This window comes from Cotesia glomerata, linkage group LG9 (assembly GCF_020080835.1).
Source record: "Cotesia glomerata isolate CgM1 linkage group LG9, MPM_Cglom_v2.3, whole genome shotgun sequence".
NCBI classification, from domain to species: Eukaryota; Metazoa; Arthropoda; class Insecta; order Hymenoptera; family Braconidae; genus Cotesia; species Cotesia glomerata.
This window is the reverse complement of record NC_058166.1, coordinates 303,094-324,763: the sequence shown is the minus strand read 5'-3', so window position 1 is coordinate 324,763 and position 21,670 is coordinate 303,094. Positions and strand designations below refer to the sequence as shown.

Here is a 21,670-nt window from a genome sequence, read left to right as displayed (position 1 = left end):
TACTGACGTCATGACTACGTCATATTTTTACGTCAGAATCTTACGTCAAGAAGTGTGAAATAATGAGTCACATATGACTCATTCGTGACTTGTATCTTACGTAAATCCTGACATAGCCCAATGTCATTTTGACGTCACATTGACGTAAACGTGTTTACTGGGCCTTTATAAATTTTTTCAAAAAAAAATTTTTTTAGCCAAAATTTCAGCGCCTCCAGCTCAAAAGACCCATTTATTGACTAATTTTCCGCGTTTTTGGTCTTTAGAAGCTTAAAACATTTTGTCTAACCAAGATAAAGGAACAGGACAAGGTTGTACTTAATAAAGACACATTTTTTGGATGAATAAAACTTTATTGAGCTCAGAAGTTTACATATCCTTGACAGGAATCTGCTGAGGCAGCTGACCATCAAAGTCCGGTTGGTACTTGTCGATTTCTTCCTGGTTCATTTTATTCCGGAAGTTTTTAGAAAAGTCGTAACCCTGGATCATGAAGCCCAGGAACCCTCCGAAGCCTTCTGCGCGAGCGTAGTAGATCTCCAAGCCTCCTAGAGCAGTTTTCTTGTCAGAATAGGTGACATCCTGGAGTGTGATGTAGGGAATGGTGTGCTGGGCCATGTCCACTTCGTACCCGGTAGTTCCAATCTTGATCTTGTCATTTGGATCTGAGATGATTTGATTCTTCGGTGCTAGAGCAGGGTCGTCAAGAAATCTCAATTCAATCTCGGACCTGGAACCACCAACGTTAATTCCTAGCTTCTAGAAGCCATTAATCAAACATACCTGTCATTATCGTAGAAAGATGGCTTCCGAGGGGTGTTTTTCCAGGTGATCCAATCGTGAACGACATCCTCGTCCTCCAAGTTAATCGGGTCCTTTAGTTCTCCAGTCTTGAAATCAAAGGGCCAGGACAGGATCTGGATTTGCACGGCATCATAATCTTGACAATAGACCAGAGACACTCCAACGATGACCTCTCCATAAGAAGTCTCGACTTTGTCAAGATTGACCGTCCTGCTGTCTCGGTTGAAGATCTTGTAGTCTAAATTCTCGTGAAGCTGCTGTTTGCGCAGTCTTTTCCTCGTCTGAAAGGATCCAGTCTTCGGGTCGTAAGTGAACGAGTCTAGCTTCTTCCACTTGGAAGTCCCGGACACGATTTCCCCCAGCGGCCCCATCTTGGATTCCTCGATCTGGACGTGGAACACCTTGTTATTCTCTTGGAACCGGACCCCGGTGACGACCCTGCAACAAAATATTGTCACTGGCAGATCCTTTGATCACCAGCCAACAACATCCAACCGGTATTTTTGTTCCCAATAGCAGGATGTCAATTATTTAACCGGATTAGAATCAGACCACCCACTTACATGTTCTTCTTGATGTCAGCAAACTGGGGAACCAAGCTGACGGTTCTGGTGGCTTTGGTAGTCGGATCTTCTTCGGCGCAGATGCACAGGCAAGTAACACATGTGCTTCTTTGTAGCTCTTTGCTCTCCTTGATGTCAGTTATATTTCCCTCACAATCTCCATCATATTTTCCGTAGTGTTTTTGCTGTCCTTCACTCCAGACCCAGGAAAATCGTCGGTCTGATGTAGGCTCCTAAAATCCAGATAGATAAATTGTATCCAAATCACAAATAATTCTTGAAAAACTGCAAAAGCCATCTGGAAAACTGAAGGTTAGTAATGTTCCTTAACTTACTAATTCGCAAACATTTGTATTCTGGACGTGATCGCACTCAAAGAGTCTGCCTAAGCACTTTTTCCTGTGACAATGCGACGTCCTTCCATAACCATCCAGTGGCTTGAAGCATTTTTCTATCCTGGTATCATCAAGTTCGTCGCAAGACTCGCCGCATTCACCAATTTTCGGTTTGTTGTTTGTGTGGCCATCGTTAACGACCACTCCTTGAAAGAGACCCAAGAATTCTCCGAAAGTTTCCCCTGAAACGGTTTGCAATCAGCATCTGGATGACTTAAAAGCTTAAACTCACCTCTGATGTGTTCCGGAGGATCGCACGCGTGGAAATTGTTTGAAGTTTCTTCAAATCCAAGCTTGCTGGTCAGAATATACTCTTCGGATTGCATAACCGCCTTGGCGACGGCCTTCTGGTTGTCCTCCCCGGCCTTCAGATTCAGAATGAAGGTCCTGAGCTCAGACAGAGCAACTGCTTGGTGAATTTTCTTCAATCGAAGTTGGTCGGGATCCGTCAACTCGCACATATTTGGCTCCTCCGCCTGTAAATCGTTGAAATTAGAACCAGCAGATACAAGAACAAGCGTCTTACCGTAGCAATCTTCATTGGAAGACCCTGGGTCGTTTCGTCTCCGACGTAATGATCATAAAGCTCATCACGGGTCGTTGCCAAAGCGGCCAGCTGGGTCTTGTCATCGTCCCCGGGGTCTTTTGTGCCCAGGTCATTCCAAGCTTGGTCAATTTTCTCCACCAGGTCCTTGAGCTTCTGGTACTTTTCACCCTCTTCGCTATTATGTGGCATCTGGATCAGGTACGTGTCGATAACTTCGGCATACTTCTTTGTTCCATCGATTTCTAGATCGTTCAATTCGTCAGCGGCTTCCGACAGTCTGCTCCCCGCGGTCTTGATAAAGACAATCAGGTCGTCAATGTCAAACACAGCGCCAAGGTCAATTGATTGGCCCAGGCCTAGGATGCTCAGGAATATTATCAAACGCATTTCGGTAGGTTTTTTTAATAAAACTTATGAGTTTAACTTGTAGATAGAAATTGTCGAACTAGTTTATTATCACTTCGTTATCTTCGCAACGGAGGCCGACTAGCCAGCAATTATTTTAATTCCACCCAACTATCTATTGACTACAAATTTATCGCAATTATTATAATTTCACCTTCTAGATACTCAGTATGAACAACACATCAATTATGTTATATTTACCATTCGAATTTCGATAACTTGGCTAAAGTTCTTAGAAAATCCAACAGATGGCGCATAGTAGCTAAACTTCTCACTAGTAGAGCTTTAATTTCTAAGATATTAAGGTAATTGAAATAAAAAGAGACATCTCCCCGAGGGAGATTCCTGTCAAGGATATTTAAACTTCTAAGCTTTAAAAAAATTTTATTCGTCAAAAAAATGTGTCTTTATTGAGTCCTGTTTCTTAATTTTGGGTGGAAATAAATTTTTTTATCACTTTTTTAATAGTGTTGAATTATTTTAGAATTTTTTTATTTTTAGTTTGTAAAGGCGCCACTAGGTGGCGTCTAGTATATTATTTCTCTCGCAAGTAAACATGTAAGACAACCAAAATTTATTTTTTACACTAGTAATTATTAATTAAAATTTTTTTAATTATAAATTGATTTTAAAATTTTTAGTTCTTAGAAATGCCACTAGGTGGCGCTTAGTATAATATTTCTCTCGCAAAAAGAAATTTAAGGCAGCCAAAATTTATTTTTATCACTAGTAATTATTAATTAAAATATTTAATCAAAATTTTTTTAATTTAATTCTTAAAAGCGCCACTAGTTGGCGCATTGTCTATTATTTTTCTCGCAAATAGAATTGTAAATCAACCATAATTAATTTTCTACACTCATTATTATTAATTGAAATATTTATAATTAATTTTTAGAATTTAGTTTTTGAAAGCGCCACTAGGTGGCGTCTAGTATATTATTTCTCTCGCAAGTATAAATGTAAGGCAAATAAAATTTATTTTTACACTATAGTAATTATTTATTAAAATTTTTTTAATTATTGGCCAATTTTTTAAAAATTTAGTTCTTCAGAGATGCCACTAGGTGACGCCTTTTCTAATATTTTTCTCGCAAATAGAAATATAAATCAACCAAAATTTATTTATTACACTTGTTAATACTAATTAACATATTTAATGAAAATTTTTCTAATTATAAATCAATTTTTAAAATTTAGTTCTTAAAAATGCCACTAGGTGGCGCCTAGTATAATATTTCTCTCGCAAGTTAAAATGTAAAGCAAGGTAAATTAATTTTTATCACTAGTAATTATTAATTAAAATTTTCTTAATTAAAAATCTATTTTTTTTAAATTTAGTTCTTGAAAGCGCCACTAGGTAGCGCCTTGCTTATTATTTTTCTCGCAAATAAAAATGTAAATCAACTAAAATTAATTTTTCCCACTATTAATTATTAATTACAATATCTGAATAAAAAATTTGTCACATTTTTAAAACTTAGTTATTATAAACGTCAATAGGTGGCGTTTAGTTGATAATTTTTCTCGCAAGTGCAAGAATAAGGAATTCAAATATTCAATTTTTTAATGAATTATTTTTATTTAATTATATTACATGGTCAATTGGACATACTAAATAGTAACAATTATCGTCTTATTATAATTATCATTATTATTAACTTTCTCAATGCTAATGGACTTGTTTGTTATTATTTATTATTATAATTATTAGTGTTAATATATATATATATATATATATATATATATATATATATATATATATATATATATATATATATATATATATATATATATATATATATATATATATATATCGCCAATAATTTTATAAATTCTGGAATGTTTTATAAAAAAATTTCCGTCATGGCTGAACTATTAAATATATATTTATATATGTGTTATGGCAACTTATATAAAAAATTACGTAAATAAAAACTTAAAAAAAAAAAAAACGTAACGAGTATGAAAATTTTCGAACACAGCCAATTTAACAAAAGGATACTTTAAATAATTAATTTATCTGATTAATAATAAATATAATCATTAAACAGCCTCTTTGATGCTGTCGCGAGATTGCGAGTGAATAACGTGGCGAATTTCACCTCCGGGGGCGGACTCACGCCTTGAAAGTGTCGCGTTAATTGCTTCTCGTTTATTCGCGGCTTCTTTTATCGTCGAGAGGGTTTTACTGAGCCACGGCCAGGAGTTCCGAGCCGCTTGGAGTTCTGAAGACGCTGCGTGGAGCTGGTGAGTCAAATCCTGAAAAAAAATTTTTTTTTTTTAATTATAAATCAATTTTTAAAAATTTAGTCCTTGAAAGTGCCACTAGGTGGCGTCTAGTAAATTATTTATCTCACAAATAGAACTGTAAGGCAACCAAAATTAATTTTTAAACTGATAAACACTAATTAGTTTAATTAATTCAAATTATTCTAATTAAAAATCAATTTTTTTTAAATTCAGTTCTTGGATTCGCCACTAGGTGGCGTTTAGTAAATAATTTATCTCGCAAGTAAAACTGTAAGGTAGCCAATATTAATTTTCAAACTAGTGTTCATTAATTAGACTAATTAATTGAAATTTTTCTAATTAATAATCAATTTTTTATAAATTTAGTTCTTGGAGTCGCCACTAGGCGGCGTTTAGTAGATTATTTATCTCGCAGGTAGAAATTTAAGGCAATTAAAATTAATTATTGACACGTAATTACTAAATAAGATATTTGATACAAATTTTTTTAATTATAGATCAATTTTAAAAAATTTAATTCTGGGAAGTGCCACTAGGTGGCGTCTAGTATATTATTTATCTCGCAAGTAGAAATGTAAGGCAACTAAAATTAATTTTTAAACTAGTCCTCACTAATTAGTTCAATTAATTGGAATTTTTTGAATTAAAAATCAATTTTTTTTAAATTTAATTCTTGAAAGTGCCATTAGATGGCGTCTAGAAAATTATTTATCTCACAAGTAGAAATTTAAGACAACTAAAATCCATTTTTTACACTAGTAATAACAAATTAACTTATCTAATTAAATTTTTCTAATTAAAAATTAATTTTTTTACATTTAGTTTGTGAAGGTGCTACTAGGTGGCGTCTAGTAAACTATTTATCTCGCTAGTAGAAATGTAAGGCAACTAAATATTATTTTTTACACTAGTGATAACAAATTAACTTATCTAATTAAATTTTTCTAATCAAAAATTAATTTTTTAAATTCTAGTTCTTGGAGTTGCCACTAGGTGTCGTCTAGTATATTATTTATCTCGCAAGTAGAAATTTAAAGTAACAAAAATTAATTTTCAGTTACTTATTAATAAATTTAATTAAAAAATTTTTAATTATCAATCAAAAAATAAAATTTTTAAATTTAACTCTTGAAAACGCCGCTAGGCGGCGTTTCGTCGAATTTTTTTCTCGCAAGTAAAAATGTACGAAAAAATTTTGTTATTTTTTTACCGACCTGATTTCTGCACTCTGCTTCAACGTGGGCGAGTTTCGTCTGAGCTAGCTCGAGTTCTAGCTCTCTAACCCGCTCCTGTGTCCGGTGCAGCATCGGATCTGCTCGGGATTCTAGAGGGTGAGATATATCTGCGTATACCGCTGAGGATTCCATTACTGTCGTTCGACAATTTGGACAGTTTGAAATTTTGTTCTGAAATTTTTTATTTTTATTTACTTATTTTTTTTTTTTTGCGAAAGTTTGCGAGAAATTTTAGGTACTCACTCGTAAGTCGCTTAATGCAGTCTTTGCAGCATTGTAATCGTCTTCCAAACGCTGGCAAATCTGAAAAAATAATTTATTTAGCAAGCTTAGAAAATTTTTATCAGAAATTATGAATTTTGAACTTTGATCATTTTTATTAAATTAACTATTAGGTATAGAAAAAAATTTTTGGAACAAAAGTTGTAGCTTAAAGTCTCTTCTCTGAAATAAAATTAATCCGGTTTCTTAATTTTAATTAGGAAAAAAATTATGAATTTTTGAAACTTAAAAATACGGGAAATTTAGTAAAAAAATGGGTTTTTTTAATTGGGGGCACTGAAAACTTGTCCAAAAAAATTTTTTTGTCAAAAAAATCATAGTGGATCTTAAAGTTGAGACTTTAAGGATGGTAAAAATGCAGGCAAAGACATAAAAATAATTAATTATCTATTTTTAATCTTCAATTGAACTTTTAAAAAAATTAATTTTGCGAATTTCTGGTTTTTTAAATTTGTCAATTTTTATTGATTGAATTCTTAAGTTTAAAAAAAACTTTTTTTAACAAAAGTTGTAGCTTACAGTCTCTCCTTTAAGATAAAATTTATCCGGTTCCTTAATTTTGATTTGAAAAAAAGGTATAAATTTTTGAACCTTGAAAATAAGGTAAATTTATAAAAAAATTAGTCTTTTGGATTGGGGGTGCTGAAAACTTTTTGAAAAAAATTTTTTTTTCAAAAAACTTGAATTGATTTTTAAAGTTAAGACTTTAAGGATTCTAAAAATCCCGGCGAAGACATAAAAAAGTCAAGTTAAATATTTTTAATCTTGAAAGTTAAAAAAAAAATTTTTTTAAATTCTTTTTTCAAAGTTAGTTAATTTTTATAAAAAAAATAATGGGTCCTAAAAAAAATGTTTTATACAAAAGTTGTATATTAAAGTGTTTTCTTTAAGATAAAAGTAATCCGATTTAAAAATTTGAATTAGAAAAAAAGTTATGATTATTAAAAGAGTGAAAACTAGAAAAACTAATTAGTCATTGTTAGAAATAAAAAAAAACGACATACTTGTTTGTATTCATTGATAATAATAACACTCCTCCGACTCTCAGCGTCAGCTCTAGCAACTTCTCTCTGAAGCATCTCTTTTATCTGAATGAGCTCTAGATCCAGTCGCTGTTTCTCCTCCTCAGCTCTCGCAACCGCTCCGCGAAGTTGCTCCACCTCATTGCTGTACTCGTCCGCGTTTTCTTGGGCCTCTAAAAAAAAACAACACAATAAATAATTTTAATAATAATTATAATAAATAATAATTATATTAAAAATAAAAATACTTGGGAGTAACAAGTTCATATTGGCAAAATTAATTAATTAATTAATTATTAACAACAAAAGTGACAGACTTTTGATACGAGCCAGCGATTACGACACACGATACGCTCTTGGCTCATTTTAAAACCACTGACTGTTTAGCTTAGTTGTCGAGTAGGCACGTCAGGAATGCAACCCAGGGAGGGGAGCCAGGGGCGTCACATATGCTTCATAATCAGCCACGTGTTTTTTTTATCTCCCATACGAAGAACTGACAGTTTTGCTAACCATTTACTTTTTAATATTCTGGCTTTCTAATTTTACTCTCATTTAATTATTATTATTAATTAAATTTTTTCCGTCTGAATAAATATTTATTTTTTATCTTGAAATAAATTAATTATTTATATTTTTTTTAATTAAATTTTGGTACAGTTAATAAGTAGTATCGTTAAAATTAAATTTTTAATTTTATATTTTTACTTGTGAGAAAAATAATATACTATGCGCCGCCTAGTGGCGCGTTCAAGAACTAAATTTAAAAAAAAATTTAATCAATTTCAACAATTAGTACTAGTTTAAAAATAAATTTTAATTTCCGTACATTTTTACTTGCGAGAAAAATAATCAACTAAACGCCATCTAGCGGCGCTTTCAAAAACTAAGTTTTAATAAATTTTTTTATGGATGATTTAAAATTTTCTTTATTAAATATGTAAATTGGTAATTACTGTTGTAAAAACTCAATTTTTAGCCGCATTAAATTTTTACTTGCGAGAAAAAAATCTACTAGACGCCATCTAGTGGCGCTTTCAAGAACTAAGGTTAAATAAATATTATTTTTAATGGATAATTTTAAATTTTTTTAATTAAATATGCTAATTAGTAATTTCTAGTGTAAAAAATAAATTTTTAGGTGCCGCACATTTGTACTAGCGAGAAAAAAAAATTATACTATGCGCCACCTAGTGGCGCTTTCAAGAACTAAATTAAAAAAAATTTTTATTAATTAGAACAATAAGTTCTAGTTGAAAAATAAATTTTAATTGCCGTACATTTTTACTTGCGAGAAAAATAATCAATTAAACGCCATCTAGTGGCGCTTTTGAGAACTAAGTTTTTATAAATATTATTTATTTATGAAAAATTAGAAATTTAATTAATTAAATACGTTATTTAGTAATTATTGTTGTAAAAAGTCAATTTTTAGTTGCCTTAAATTTTTAATACCGAGAAAGAAAATCTACTAGGCGCCACCTAGTGGCGCTTTAAAGAACTAAATTCAAAAAAATTTAATTAATTATAAAAATTAGTAAGTACTAGTTTAAAAATAAATTTTATTTGCTGTACATTTTTACTTGCGAGAAAAATAATCAACTAGACGCCACCTAGTGGCGCTTTCAAGAACTAAGTTTTAATAAATATTATTTTTAATGGATAATTGGAAATTTTAATGATTAAATATGTTAATTAGTAATTGCTATTGTAAAAAATAAATTTTTAGCTGCTGTACAATTGTACATGTGAGAAAAATAATCTACTAGGCGCCACCTAGTGGCGCCATCAAAAACTAAACTTTTTAAAAAATTCTCATATTATTTAATTATGTAAAAAAAATGTTGAAAAAAATTTTTTTTTTTTCAATAAAATAAAAATTTTAAAAATTTCCAGCGGTACCATACACCAAGCAAGGTTAAAAATAACAATTACAGTGCAATAAATACAACTACTTTATTAATACAATTAAAATACACAATAAAGCATAGTGCGAAAAATTACAAAAAAAAAAAAAAAAAAAAAAGAATATTAATAACAAAATACGACTAGATGAATTTGGCAATATTTAAACAATCACATTGAAAATCATGCACCGGACGGACACAATTATACAAAAGTATAATTAATAATTATACATAGAAAATATAATTACCTTTGAGTGTCATAAATTCGGCCTCGTATTTATTTAATTTTTTAAGCGTTACGGAGCAAGCTAGTTTCATAACATATCTAGAGACTTCTTCGTTTCGGCATCGCTTTGGTAAATGGACCCGGAAATATTTCAATATACTTTCGAAATCCAGTTGAACTAGTTCTTTTTTACTCATCTGTAAAAAATAGTAAATATTTATTTTTATTTTAGTTGATTAAGTAATTAATTTTTTTAATTTATGAATTTTTTTCCTAGACCAATATTTTCGCCGTAATATTAAAAATTAAAACAATTTATTTTAAAATTCCGGCAAAAATTTAGGCCCTAAGGTAAAAGTTCCAATTATTGGCACTATAAGAGACAAAGTTATGATTTCATTTTTTTTAAGCAATCAAACTGACATTTTTAAAGATATAAGCACATCCCGATATTATACTCATCGAGACCTTTCATTTGAGTACCCACATCAATTTTTTTATATATTTCATATATTTATATATATTATATATATGTATACATGAAAAATATATCAAAAATGCATGTAGGTACTTAAATGAAAGCTATTGATGAGCGTAACATCAGAATGAGCTTATATCTTTAAAAATGTTAATAATAAGAAAAGGACCTTGTATATTGTGAAATATAAACATTTTTGAAGATATAAGCTCATCTCGATGTTACACTCATCGAGACCTTTTATTTGAGTACCCACATCAATTTTTTCATATATTTATATATTTATATATTTGTATATATTATATATATATATATATATATATATATATATATATATATATATATATATATAAAATGCATGTGGGTACTCATATGAGAGCTTTCGGTGAGTGCAACATCAAAATGAGCTTATATCTTTAAAAATGTTAATAATGAAGAAATAACCTTGTATCTTGTGAACTATTGACATTTTTTAAGATATAAGCTCATCCCGATGTTACACTCATCGAGACCTTTCATTTGAGTACCCACATCAATTTTTCATATATTTTATATATTTATATATATCATATATATGTATATATGAAAAATATATAAAAAATGCATGTGGGTACTCATATGAGAGCTTTCGGTGAGTGCAACATCAAAATGAGCTTATATCTTTAAAAATGTTAAAATGAAGAAATAACCTTGTATCTTGTGAACTATTGACATTTTTTAAGATATAAGCTCATCCCGATGTTACACTCATCGAGACCTTTCATTTGAGTACCCACATCAATTTTTCATATATTTTATATATTTATATATATCATATATATGTATATATGAAAAATATATCAAAAATGCATGTGGGTACTCAAATGAAAGCTCTTGATGAGTGTTACGTCGGGGTGAGCTTATATCTTTCAAAATGTCGATATTTCACAAGATATTTGTTAAATTGCACTGTACTTTCTCAACTATTGACATTTTTAAAAAGATAAGCTCATCCCGATGTTACACTCATCGAGACCTTTCATTTGAGTACCCACATCAATTTTATATATATATATATATATATATATATATATATATATATATATATATATATATATATATATATATATATATATATGAAAAATATACAAAAAATGCATGTGGGTACTTAAATAAAAGCTCTTGATGAGTGTATTATCGGGATGAGCTTATATCTTTAAAAATGTCAATAGTTATTAAAGTACAGTGCAATTTAACAAAAGTCACTATTTAATAAAGCAAAATTTTTAATAATTTGAACTAAAAGTAATTTTTTTCAATTTTTTAATTAATTAGAATTTAATAAAAATTTATATGACAATTACTCTTATAACAGATAATTAATTAGATTTAAAATGTCAATATTTATATCTTTGTCAATAATTGGAGTTTGTACTTTAATTATAGATTTAAAAAAAAATTATTCACAAGTCTAGATCCTTTAGGGTTATTTTTAGATTAAAAATACTTACCATGAGTAAAGCAATAGCAACTTGAAAAAGAGTATCAAGTCCCTGAAGTAAAAAGACATCCAAAATATGAAAGACCAGGTACAGCGGGAACCTGGCTGTGAATAAAGTAAGGAACCACTGAGCAGCGAACATGTGAGTCTCGACACCCCTGTCGCAGAAGTGCTTATAGAGTTCGGGCAGCTGGTCTTCCATGAGCCGGTTCAGCTGGTAGAACCTCATGTGAAGATTATCGAACCGGTCCTTGTAGAGATCCCTGAGCCCGTAGTCGTACATGAGCTTGACCAGGACGCAGAAGGCCTGCTCCTCGGGCATGTGAAGCAGAAGACTAGCTACTAGGAAACTGAGGCCCTGGCAGTAGCCAACTTCCTCATCGTAGACCGCGTAGGCCTTGCTGATGCGGTAAAGTGAGTCCTGGCCGAGTCCTCCGGTCTCCTTGAAGTAGTCATGCGCTGGGAAGGTCCTGTTGATGTCCCTGAGGATGACGCCCTCGCAAGAGCTCTCCTTGGTGATTAGGACCCGGTACCTGTCATATATATTTTCATATATACATATATATAATATATATATTTTGAAGATATAAGCTCATCCCGATGTTATATACGTCAAGAGCTTTCATTTGAGTACCAACATGAATTTTTGATATATTTTTCATATATTCATATATATAATATATATAAATATATAAAATATATGAAAAATTGATGTGGGTACTTAAATGAAAGGTCTTGATGGTTGTAACATCGGGATGAGCTTATATCTTTAAAAATTTCAATATTTCTTAAAATACAAGGTCATTTCTTAATTATTGATATTTTTAAAGATATAAGCTCATCATGATATTATGCTTATCAAGAGCTTTCATTTGTGTACCCACATGCATTTTTATATATTTTTCATATATACATATATATAAATATATAAAATATATGAAAAATTGATGTGGCTACTCAAATGAAAGCTCTCGATGAGTATTATGTCGGGGTGAGTTTATATCTTTAAAAATGTCGATATTTCACAAGATACAATGTAATTTCTTTATTATTAACATTTTCAAAGATATAAGTTCATCCCGATGTTACACTCATCAAGAGCTTTCATTTGAATACCCACATGCATTTTTGACATATTTTTTATTTATACATATATATAATATACATAAATATATAAAATATATGAAAAAATGATGTGGATACTCAAATGAAAGGTCTCGCCAAGTATTATGTCGGGGTGAGCTTATATCTTTGAAAATGTTAAGATTTTACAAGATATAAGGTCATTTCTTAATTATTAACATTTTTAAAGATATAAGCTCATCCCGATGTTACACTCATCAAGAGCTTCCATTTGAATACCCACATGCATTTTTGACATATTTTTTATTTATACATATATATAATATATAAAATATATGAAAAAATGATATGGGTACTCAAATGAAAGGTCTTGATAAGTATATCACCGAGATGAGCTTATATCTTTAAAAATGTCAATAGTTCACAAAATACAAGATCATTTTTTAATTATTAACATTTTTAAAGATATCAGCTCATCCCGATGTTACACTCGTCAAGAGCTTTTATTTGAGTACCCACATGTATATTTGATATATTATCCATATATACATATATGTCATATATAGAAATATATAAAATATATGAAAAATTCATGTGGGTACTCAAATGAAAGGTCTCGATGAGTGTAACATCAGGATGAGCTTATATCTTTAAAAAAGTCAATAGTTCACAAAATACAAAATCATTTTTTAATTATCAACATTTTTAAAGATATAAGCTCATTTAGATGTTACACTCGTCAAGAGTTTTTATTTGAGTACCCACATGTATATTTGATATATTTTTCATATATACATATATGTCATATATGTAAATATATGAAATGTATAAAAAATTGATGTGGGTACTCAAATGAAAGGTCTCGATGAGTGTAACATCAGGATGAGCTTATATCTTTAAAAAAGTCAATAGTTCACAAAATACAAAATCATTTTTTAATTATCAACATTTTTAAAGATATAAGCTCATTTAGATGTTACACTCGTCAAGAGCTTTTATTTGAGTACCCACATGTATATTTGATATATTTTTCCTATATTCATGTATACAATATATATAAATATATAAAATATATGAAAAAATGATGTGTGTACTCAAATGAAAGGTCTCGATAAGTGTAACATCAGGATGAGCTTATATTTTTAAAAATGTCAATATTTCTCAAAATACAAGGTCATTTCTTACCTGTCCATCATCTCTTGGGAGTTATCGCAGCAGGTGTCAGTCAGCCGCTGCCAGACTTCCCCACGAAGCGCCTCGGGGATTCCCGCCCGGGTGAGCTTCACCAGGAGCTTCGGGCGGTGCTTCCCCGTCCAGAATTCCAGGACCTCGCTCCAGCTAGCTAGCTCGTCAGCGGAGCAATCTTTAGACACTTCCCCGGTCCCGCTCAGCATCGGCTCGTCTCCGTCAGAGTCCGGGTCCTCTTTGGGCGTCAGAGTGTCGATGCTGGTCAAGGAAGAGGACCTGATCAGCGAGGCCAAGTTCAGAGCCAGGTTCACTCGGTTCCGGTCCAACTCTCCGGAGGTCTCGATGCTCACCACCTCGTAGTGCACCTCCAGCTCTCCGGGGACCTCCTTGGAGGTTAGCTGGAACTGCTGGACTAGATTCTTCCGGGACAGGTACCAGAATCGGTAATTCTGCGGGTACACTTTCGCTGATGTCTCTATTACAAAGCGAACTGGCTCCCGGATCCGACGGATCACCAGGTCCACGGCTACTGTCATGTTGATTTTGCTCTCCCTGGTCTCTGTGTTTAAAGTTTCTAAAGCTGGGTCCGAAGGATCCCAGCTTCCGGAGATGTTATAGCTCTGACGGTCATTCAGAGGCTGGCTGTTGCTCTGCAAGTTTAGTTATTATATAACTTTTTATTAAATCAATATTTTTTAACCGGATAAATTTTATCTTATTAAGAATATTGAAATCTACAAATTTTATTCCAACCTTTTTTTTTAGGACCCATAATAAATTAATTAAAAATTATTAAACAATAATTTAACAATCCAAATTTTGAATTTTTTATATTTATAAACTTTAATTAATTAAAAATAGAAATCTAATTTTTTTTATGTCTTCGCCGGCATTTTTAGAATCCTCAAAGTCTAAGCTTAAAGACCTACTATAAATTTTTTATTAAAAAAATTTTTTTGGCTTAATTTTCAGCGCCCCTAACTCAAAAAATCCATTTTTTAAAGGATTTTCCGTGTTTTTGACCTTTGAAGCTCTATAACTTTTTTTGAAATCGAAATTTCGGAACCAGCCAAATTCGATCCTAAAAAAGAGACAATAAGCTACACTTTTTGTTCCAAAAGTTTTTTTTTAGGAACAATAGGAACCGAGATAAAAATTTTTGAAAGTTAATTAGTTCAAAATTTCAAACTTTACAATTTTTTAAACTTTGATTAAGGATTAAAAATAGATAAATAATTATTTTCATGTCTTCGCCGGCATTTTTAGAATCCTTAGACTTTTAGCTTTAAAACCCACTATAACTTTTTAAAAAAAAAAATTTTTTACGCAAAGTTTTCAGCGCCCCCAACTCAAAAAACTCATTTTTGAAGAATTTGCCGTGTTTTTAACTTTTAAGAAGCCATAACTTTGTTTCAAATAAAAATTTTTAAACCGGATAAATTTTGTCTCAAAGAAGAGAATGTAAGCTACAACTTTTGTTTCAAAGGTTTTTTTTTAGGACCAATAGGAACTGAGATAAAAATGATTAAAGATTGATTGTAAGATCCAAATTTTAAACTTTACAATTTTTTAAACTTTGACTTTAGATTAAAAATATTAAACTAATTATTTTTATGTCTTTGCCGGGATTTTTATCATCCTTAGACTTTCAACTTTAAGACCCACTACAACTTTTTAGTCAAAAAAATTTTTTTTGTCAAGTTTTCAACGCCCCCAGTTCAAAAACCACTTTTTGGGGAATATTCCGAGTCTTTGATTTTAAAATTGCTATAACTTTTTTTATAATAAAAATTTTTGATCCGGACACTTTTTATCTTATAAAGGAAACTCTAAGCTATAATTTTTGTCTCAAAAGTTTTTTTCTTAAATCAATTGTTTCTTTAATAAAAATAGTCCTTTAAAAAAACAGAAATCAAATCGAATTTTTCCAGGAATTAACGAGATCTTGTTCTTAAAAATTCCATAACTTTTTTTGTAATCAAAATTTTGTCACCGGACAAATTTTTTCTTAAAGCTTAGACAATAAGCTACAATTTTTGTATTAAAATTTATTTTCAGGCCTAATAGTTTTTTAAATAAAAATAAAAACTCACCTTTTTTTCGGTGTGTATCTCCAGAAGCCGCATGTCGCTGTGGCGAACATTTCTCCCAGGACTGACTAGTACCCCGAAGCAGCGCTCAACTTCGAGGATGACACCGCCCTCTTTACTCGCGACCTGCTGGATGCTCAAGCAAACCTGCTTGGCAACGTTGCTCCTCAATTTGAAGCAGCTCCTGTCTTTGGGAACAGTATGAAACCCGCCGCGGCCATCTTCTTCCTTGAGTTCCATGGTGACCTCAAAGATGAACACCCTGGAGTTGGTCTTCTCATTGAGACTGGAGAAGTCACTTGGAGTCAATGAGCTGGTCAGCGACTTGGGGATCCTCTGGAAGGCCTTGGCGAAGCAAGAAGACACCTGGCCAACGGCTTCGGGGATGTCACAGCGGAACACGTGGCACTGGAAGATGGCGGACTCGAGAGTGTCGCCGTGGGACCAGGTGAAGGCGAAGCACGCCGAGCACGGTCCGGTGCAGTCTCCTCTCACGTAGAACAATATCCGCTGGACTTCGTAGGACGTCATTGGCTGGTGAGTGCTCGCGTCTCTTAATACCACGGACCCTGAGGAACTGCTCGGGATTGAGACTGACACCTTGATCTCCAGGCTCTCCTTCAGCTCCGCTGACAAGATCGCCATGTTCCGCTGGATCTCTGTCTCTGATTTTGGGGCGTTGATCGCCGCCGCACCGAGGTAAGTCACTCCGCTGAAGACTGTGCAGTCCTCCGTGGTCTCCTCGTAGTCTTCTGGCTTCATCTCGTCGGTTTTTTCCGGGAGCAGGTCGTAGAACTTGCTGTGGCCTACTTTCGTTACCTGCATTGGGATCACTTCTGATTCTGGACTCTCCATTTTTTCTTCTGTCAGCACCTAACAGAGTTTTTTTTTTATAATAAGTATTTTCAATTTTATTATTAAGGTTTTTATTTTTATTTTAGTTGCTTTCCGCTTGTACTTGTGGGATAAATTATATACCAAATGCCATCTAGGGGCGCTTTTAAAAACTAAATTTAAAAATTTAGACTTTAAAAGAAACTTTGATAATTTATTTTTGATTAAAATGATTTAAATAATAATTAAATCAGAAAATGTTTTAAAAATTTGTTTTATGCTTTCATAGGTAAATTTTTAGAAAAGTTTTTTTTTTTTCATTTTTAAATTGTCAGATGTCTATTAATTTTAATTTTTCAATTTTTTTCAAAAAAATTATTTTCAAAAAATTGCAATTTTTAGTTAAAAAATTTTTTTTTTGCTTTTATTAGTTCATTAAATTTTTTTTAAATTATCAAAATTTTTATTAAGATGTTGTTATTTTGGTTGCTATACGATTGTACTTGCGGGAAAATTATATACCAAATGCCATCTAGTGGCGCTTTTAAAAACTAAATTAAAAAATTACTATTTTTATATTAACAAAAAAAACTAGCAATCTTGCAGTCACTATGTGAACTATAAATAAATTAAATTTTTATTTAATAAATAATGACCTTTGTTAAATTGCTCTGTACTTTCTGAACAATTGAAGTTTTTAAAGATATAAGCTCATCCCGATGTTACATTCATTGAGAGCTGTCACATGAGTACCCACATGGATTTTTGATATAATTTTCATATATACATATATATATAATATATGTAAATATATAAATATATGAAAAATTGATGTGGGTATTCAAATAAAAGGTCTTCATGATTGTAACATCGAGATGAGCTTATATCTTTAAAAATTTCAATATTTCAGAAGATACAAGATCATTTATTAATTATTGACATTTTTCAGGATATAACCTCATCCCAATGTTACACTCATTAAGAGCTTTTATTTGAGTACTCACATGCATTTTTATATATTTTTCATATATACATATATATGATGTATAAATTATGAAAAATTGATGTGGGTATTCAAATAAAAGGTCTTCATGAGTGTAACATCGGGATGAGCTTATATCTTTAAAAATGTCATTAGTTCACAAAATTCAATGTCATCTCTTTATTATTAACATTTTCAAAGATATAAGCTCATCTTGATGTTACACTCATCAGGACCTTTCATTTGAGTATCCACATGCATTTTCGATATATTTTTCATATATACATATATATATAATATATATAAATATATCAAATATATGAAAAATTGATGTGGGTACTCAAATGAAAGGTCTCGATAAATGTAACATCGGGATGAGCTTATATTTAAAAAAATTTCAATATTTCACAAGATACAAGGTCATTTCTTAATTATTGACATTTTCAAAGATATAAGCTCGTCCCGATGTTACACTCATTAAGAGCTTTTATTTGAGTACTCACATGCATTTTTATATATTTTTCATATATACATATATATGATATATAAATATATGAAAAATTGATGTGGGTATTCAAATAAAAGGTCTTCATGAGTGTAACATCGGGATGAGCTTATATCTTTAAAAATGTCATTAGTTCACAAAATTCAATGTCATCTCTTTATTATTAACATTTTCAAAGATATAAGCTCATCTTGATGTTACACTCATCAAGACCTTTCATTTGAGTATCCACATGCATTTTCGATATATTTTTCATATATACATATATATATAATATATATAAATATATCAAATATATGAAAAATTGATGTGGGTACTCAAATGAAAGGTCTCGATAAATGTAACATCGGGATGAGCTTATATTTAAAAAAATTTCAATATTTCACAAGATACAAGGTCATTTCTTAATTATTGACATTTTCAAAGATATAAGCTCGTCCCGATGTTACACTCATCAAGAGCTTTCATTTGAGTACTCACATGCATTTTTATATATTTTTCATATATACATATATATGATATATAAATATATGAAAAATTGATGTGGGTATTCAAATAAAATCTCTTCATGAGTGTAACATCGGGATGAGCTTATATCTTTAAAAATGTCATTAGTTCACAAAATTCAATGTCATCTCTTTATTATTAACATTTTCAAAGATATAAGCTCATCTTGATGTTACACTCATCAAGACCTTTCATTTGAGTATCCACATGCATTTTCGATATATTTTTCATATATACATATATATAATATAAATAAATATATCAAATATATGAAAAATTGATGTGAGTACTCAAATGAAAGGTCTCGATAAATGTAACATCGGGATGAGCTTATATTTAAAAAAATTTGAATATTTCACTAGATACAAGGTCATTTCTTAATTATTGACATTTTCAAAGATATAAGCTCATCTTGATGTTACACTCATCAAGACCTTTCATTTGAGTACCGACATGCATTTTTGATATATTTTTCATATATTTATATGTGTAACATATATAAATATATGAAAAATTGATGTGGGTATTCAAATGAAAGGTCTTCATGAGTGTAACATCGGGATGAGCTTGTATCTTTAAAAATGTCAATAGTTCACAAGATACAAGGTCATTTCTTCATTATTAACATTTTTAAAGATATAAGCTCATCCCGATGTTACACTCATCAAGAGCTCTCATTTGAGTACCCACATCAATTTTTCATATATGTCATATATTTATATATATTATGTATATATGAAAAATATATCAAAAATGCATGTGGGTACTCAAATGAAAGCTCTCGATGAGTGTAACATCGGGATGAGCTTATATCTTTAAAAATGTCGATAGTTCACAAGATATAAGGTCATTTCTTAATTATGTGTCTAGAGATATTTTCGAATTCAACCTAAGAAACTTTTAGAAATTTTTTTTCCAATAAATAATTAAATTAGACGTTTAATTCTGATGATTATTTTTCTAATTTTTTTTTATTAAAAAAATTGTCAGATGTCTTAACTTTAATTTTTCATTTGTAAAAAATTGCATTTTTCAATTTTTTAAAATTTCTACAATTTTTTTTTTTTTGGCTTTAAAATTCATTAAAAAATTTTTTTTAATTATCAAACATCTGCTAAATTGATTTTTAATAATTTTATTTAATAAGAGCTTGATGGGTTGGAGCTTAAAACATCTGAGTGAATTTTCTTGCTTCAAAATCATCAAAAACAGCTCGAAATTTTAATAAAAAAAATTTCTAAACTTAAAAAGTAAGGTTAAGATTATTAAAAAAGAAAAATAAATACCTCGCGTAAATTATTCTGAAGATCTTCTAAATTGCCATTATTAGGAATCTTGAGCATGGGTGGCTGAGGCTCGAAAATAGCATTAGGAGATGGCTTGGAGTCTTTCTCATTAACAAATTCGTACTCGTCGCTCGTTGCTACTGATTCCAGTGACTTAACGCTCAAGCTATCCTCCATAACTGAGCCTGGAGACGGAGATTCACAGATTCAGACACTTCTGAGACATTATTTGAGGTGATATTATTACGAATGTTAATATCCAGCATCATGACACTCTAGGCACGTCAATAATTATCAATATGTCGTCGCAAAAATATAAATTGAAACTTAATCACTATTTCTATTATTGCAAAACAATTATTAAAATTAAAAAAAAAAAATTATTTCAAAAAAATTTTTTAATGTCAATTTTTCCAATAATTTATTTTTTACAAAAATTAATCAATTAATTTTAATTTGTCAATACTTACTCATAAATCACCTGGATACTGCAAGAGAATCATCATTTTGTAAAATCGATCCAACTTAATATTTTTTATAACTTTTATTTATTTTATTTATTTTGTTATCCCTCTTTATTTTACACAATTACATTTTATTATTATTATTGTTGTTATTGTTAATAATAGTCAATGTTTTATTATTTATTTGTTTTTTTCTGCAGAGTTATCAAGCCCAGACTGGCCTTCTAATCACAATCGGAAGATTCAGGGAGTTTTTTTTAGAAAACACTAGCGTCGGCGGCCATTTGTCGGTTGTTGTCAAAACCGGAATCCGCCATGTTTGTTTTTTAAATTTATTTTTTTTTATTTTTTTTTTTTTTTTAATTAAAATGGCTGTTTGATTTATAAAATTATTTTTTTAAGGGGATAGTTTTTTATTAAAAAAAAAAAATCTTGAAATTTCGGTAAAAATTTGGCGGGAAATTTGAATTTAGAAATGGCGCGAAATTTGAATTTGTAAAAAAATTTTTTTTAAATTAAGGCAATATTTTATAATTTTTTTTTTAATTAGAGGGAAAATTTGAAAATTTATAAAATTAAAAGAAAATTTAAAGGAAAATTCAGTTTCTTAATGAAAATTATTCAATTATTAATGAATTTTATTTTTACAAAAAAAAAAATTTGACAAGTTGCAGAAAATTAAAAAAAAATTCAGTTTTTTTTATAAATAATAAAATTTTCCAGTTTTTCTAAAAGAAAATTTTCCAACTAATGAAAACTCGGAAAATTCAATAAAAAAATTATCCTAAAAATCTTAGAATTTTTAATGAAATATTTTATTTTGTATAAAGAATAATTTTCAACTTTTCATGAAAATTTAAAAATTTATGAAATTAAAAGAAAATTTAGAGGAAAATTCAGTTTCTTAGTAGAAATTTAATGAAAGTTAATTAATTTTATTTTTGCAAATAAGAAAATTTGACAAATTTCAGAGATTTAAAAAAAAAATTCAGTTTTTTTTTTAAACAATAAAATGTTCCAGTTTTTCCATAAGAAAATTTTTCAACTAATGAAAACTCGGAAAATTCAATACAAAAAAAAATTTTCTTAAAAATCTTAAAAAAATTTTAAATAAAATAATTTATTTTGTAAAAA

At 30.1% G+C, this 21,670-nt stretch overlaps 2 protein-coding genes and 1 long non-coding RNA gene across 5 annotated transcripts in view; all 3 read right to left on the bottom strand.

The window, feature by feature from the left end:
• Positions 1-21,670, bottom strand: part of LOC123271366 — a 90,472-nt gene that overhangs the window by 59,594 nt on the left and 9,208 nt on the right. The gene's annotated exons all lie outside the window — the stretch shown is intronic.
• On the bottom strand, positions 333-2,797 carry LOC123271345. Its single transcript, XM_044737640.1, has 6 exons — positions 2,289-2,797; positions 1,995-2,238; positions 1,703-1,944; positions 1,368-1,600; positions 784-1,242; positions 333-730 (listed from the first exon to the last, which is right to left on the bottom strand). Exons 1-6 carry the CDS (start codon positions 2,694-2,696, stop codon positions 370-372), a joined length of 1,947 nt encoding a protein of 648 aa, XP_044593575.1. The 5' UTR covers positions 2,697-2,797; the 3' UTR covers positions 333-369.
• Positions 4,668-20,827, bottom strand: LOC123271342 (rab GTPase-activating protein 1-like). Of its 3 annotated transcripts, none has more exons than XM_044737637.1 (10): positions 20,543-20,827; positions 20,073-20,289; positions 15,962-16,831; positions 13,866-14,518; positions 11,608-12,130; positions 9,662-9,836; positions 7,489-7,679; positions 6,446-6,505; positions 6,182-6,373; positions 4,668-4,976 (listed from the first exon to the last, which is right to left on the bottom strand). In XM_044737637.1, exons 2-10 carry the CDS (start codon positions 20,247-20,249, stop codon positions 4,761-4,763), a joined length of 3,057 nt encoding a protein of 1,018 aa, XP_044593572.1. In that variant the 5' UTR covers positions 20,250-20,289; positions 20,543-20,827; the 3' UTR covers positions 4,668-4,760. The 3 variants fall into 3 exon arrangements, with proteins under 3 accessions (XP_044593572.1, XP_044593570.1, XP_044593571.1); XM_044737635.1 differs by having other exon boundaries at positions 20,073-20,257; XM_044737636.1 differs by having other exon boundaries at positions 4,669-4,976; positions 20,073-20,347.

Excerpts from the sequence above, each read along its gene's own strand:
- LOC123271342 (XM_044737635.1), bottom strand. Across the intron at positions 16,832-20,072 it reads TTCAGAATAATTTACGCGAG|GTGCTGACAGAAGAAAAAAT; the intron begins GTATTTATTTTT and ends AAACTCTGTTAG. Across the intron at positions 12,131-13,865 it reads TCCCAAGAGATGATGGACAG|GTACCGGGTCCTAATCACCA; the intron begins GTAAGAAATGAC and ends TATATATGACAG.
- LOC123271345 (XM_044737640.1), bottom strand. The coding sequence starts at position 2,696 with ATGCGTTTGATAATATTCCTGAGCATCCTAGGCCTGGGCCAATCAATT. Across the intron at positions 1,945-1,994 it reads TCCTCCGGAACACATCAGAG|GGGAAACTTTCGGAGAATTC; the intron begins GTGAGTTTAAGC and ends AAACCGTTTCAG. Across the intron at positions 731-783 it reads TCTTTCTACGATAATGACAG|GTCCGAGATTGAATTGAGAT; the intron begins GTATGTTTGATT and ends TGGTGGTTCCAG.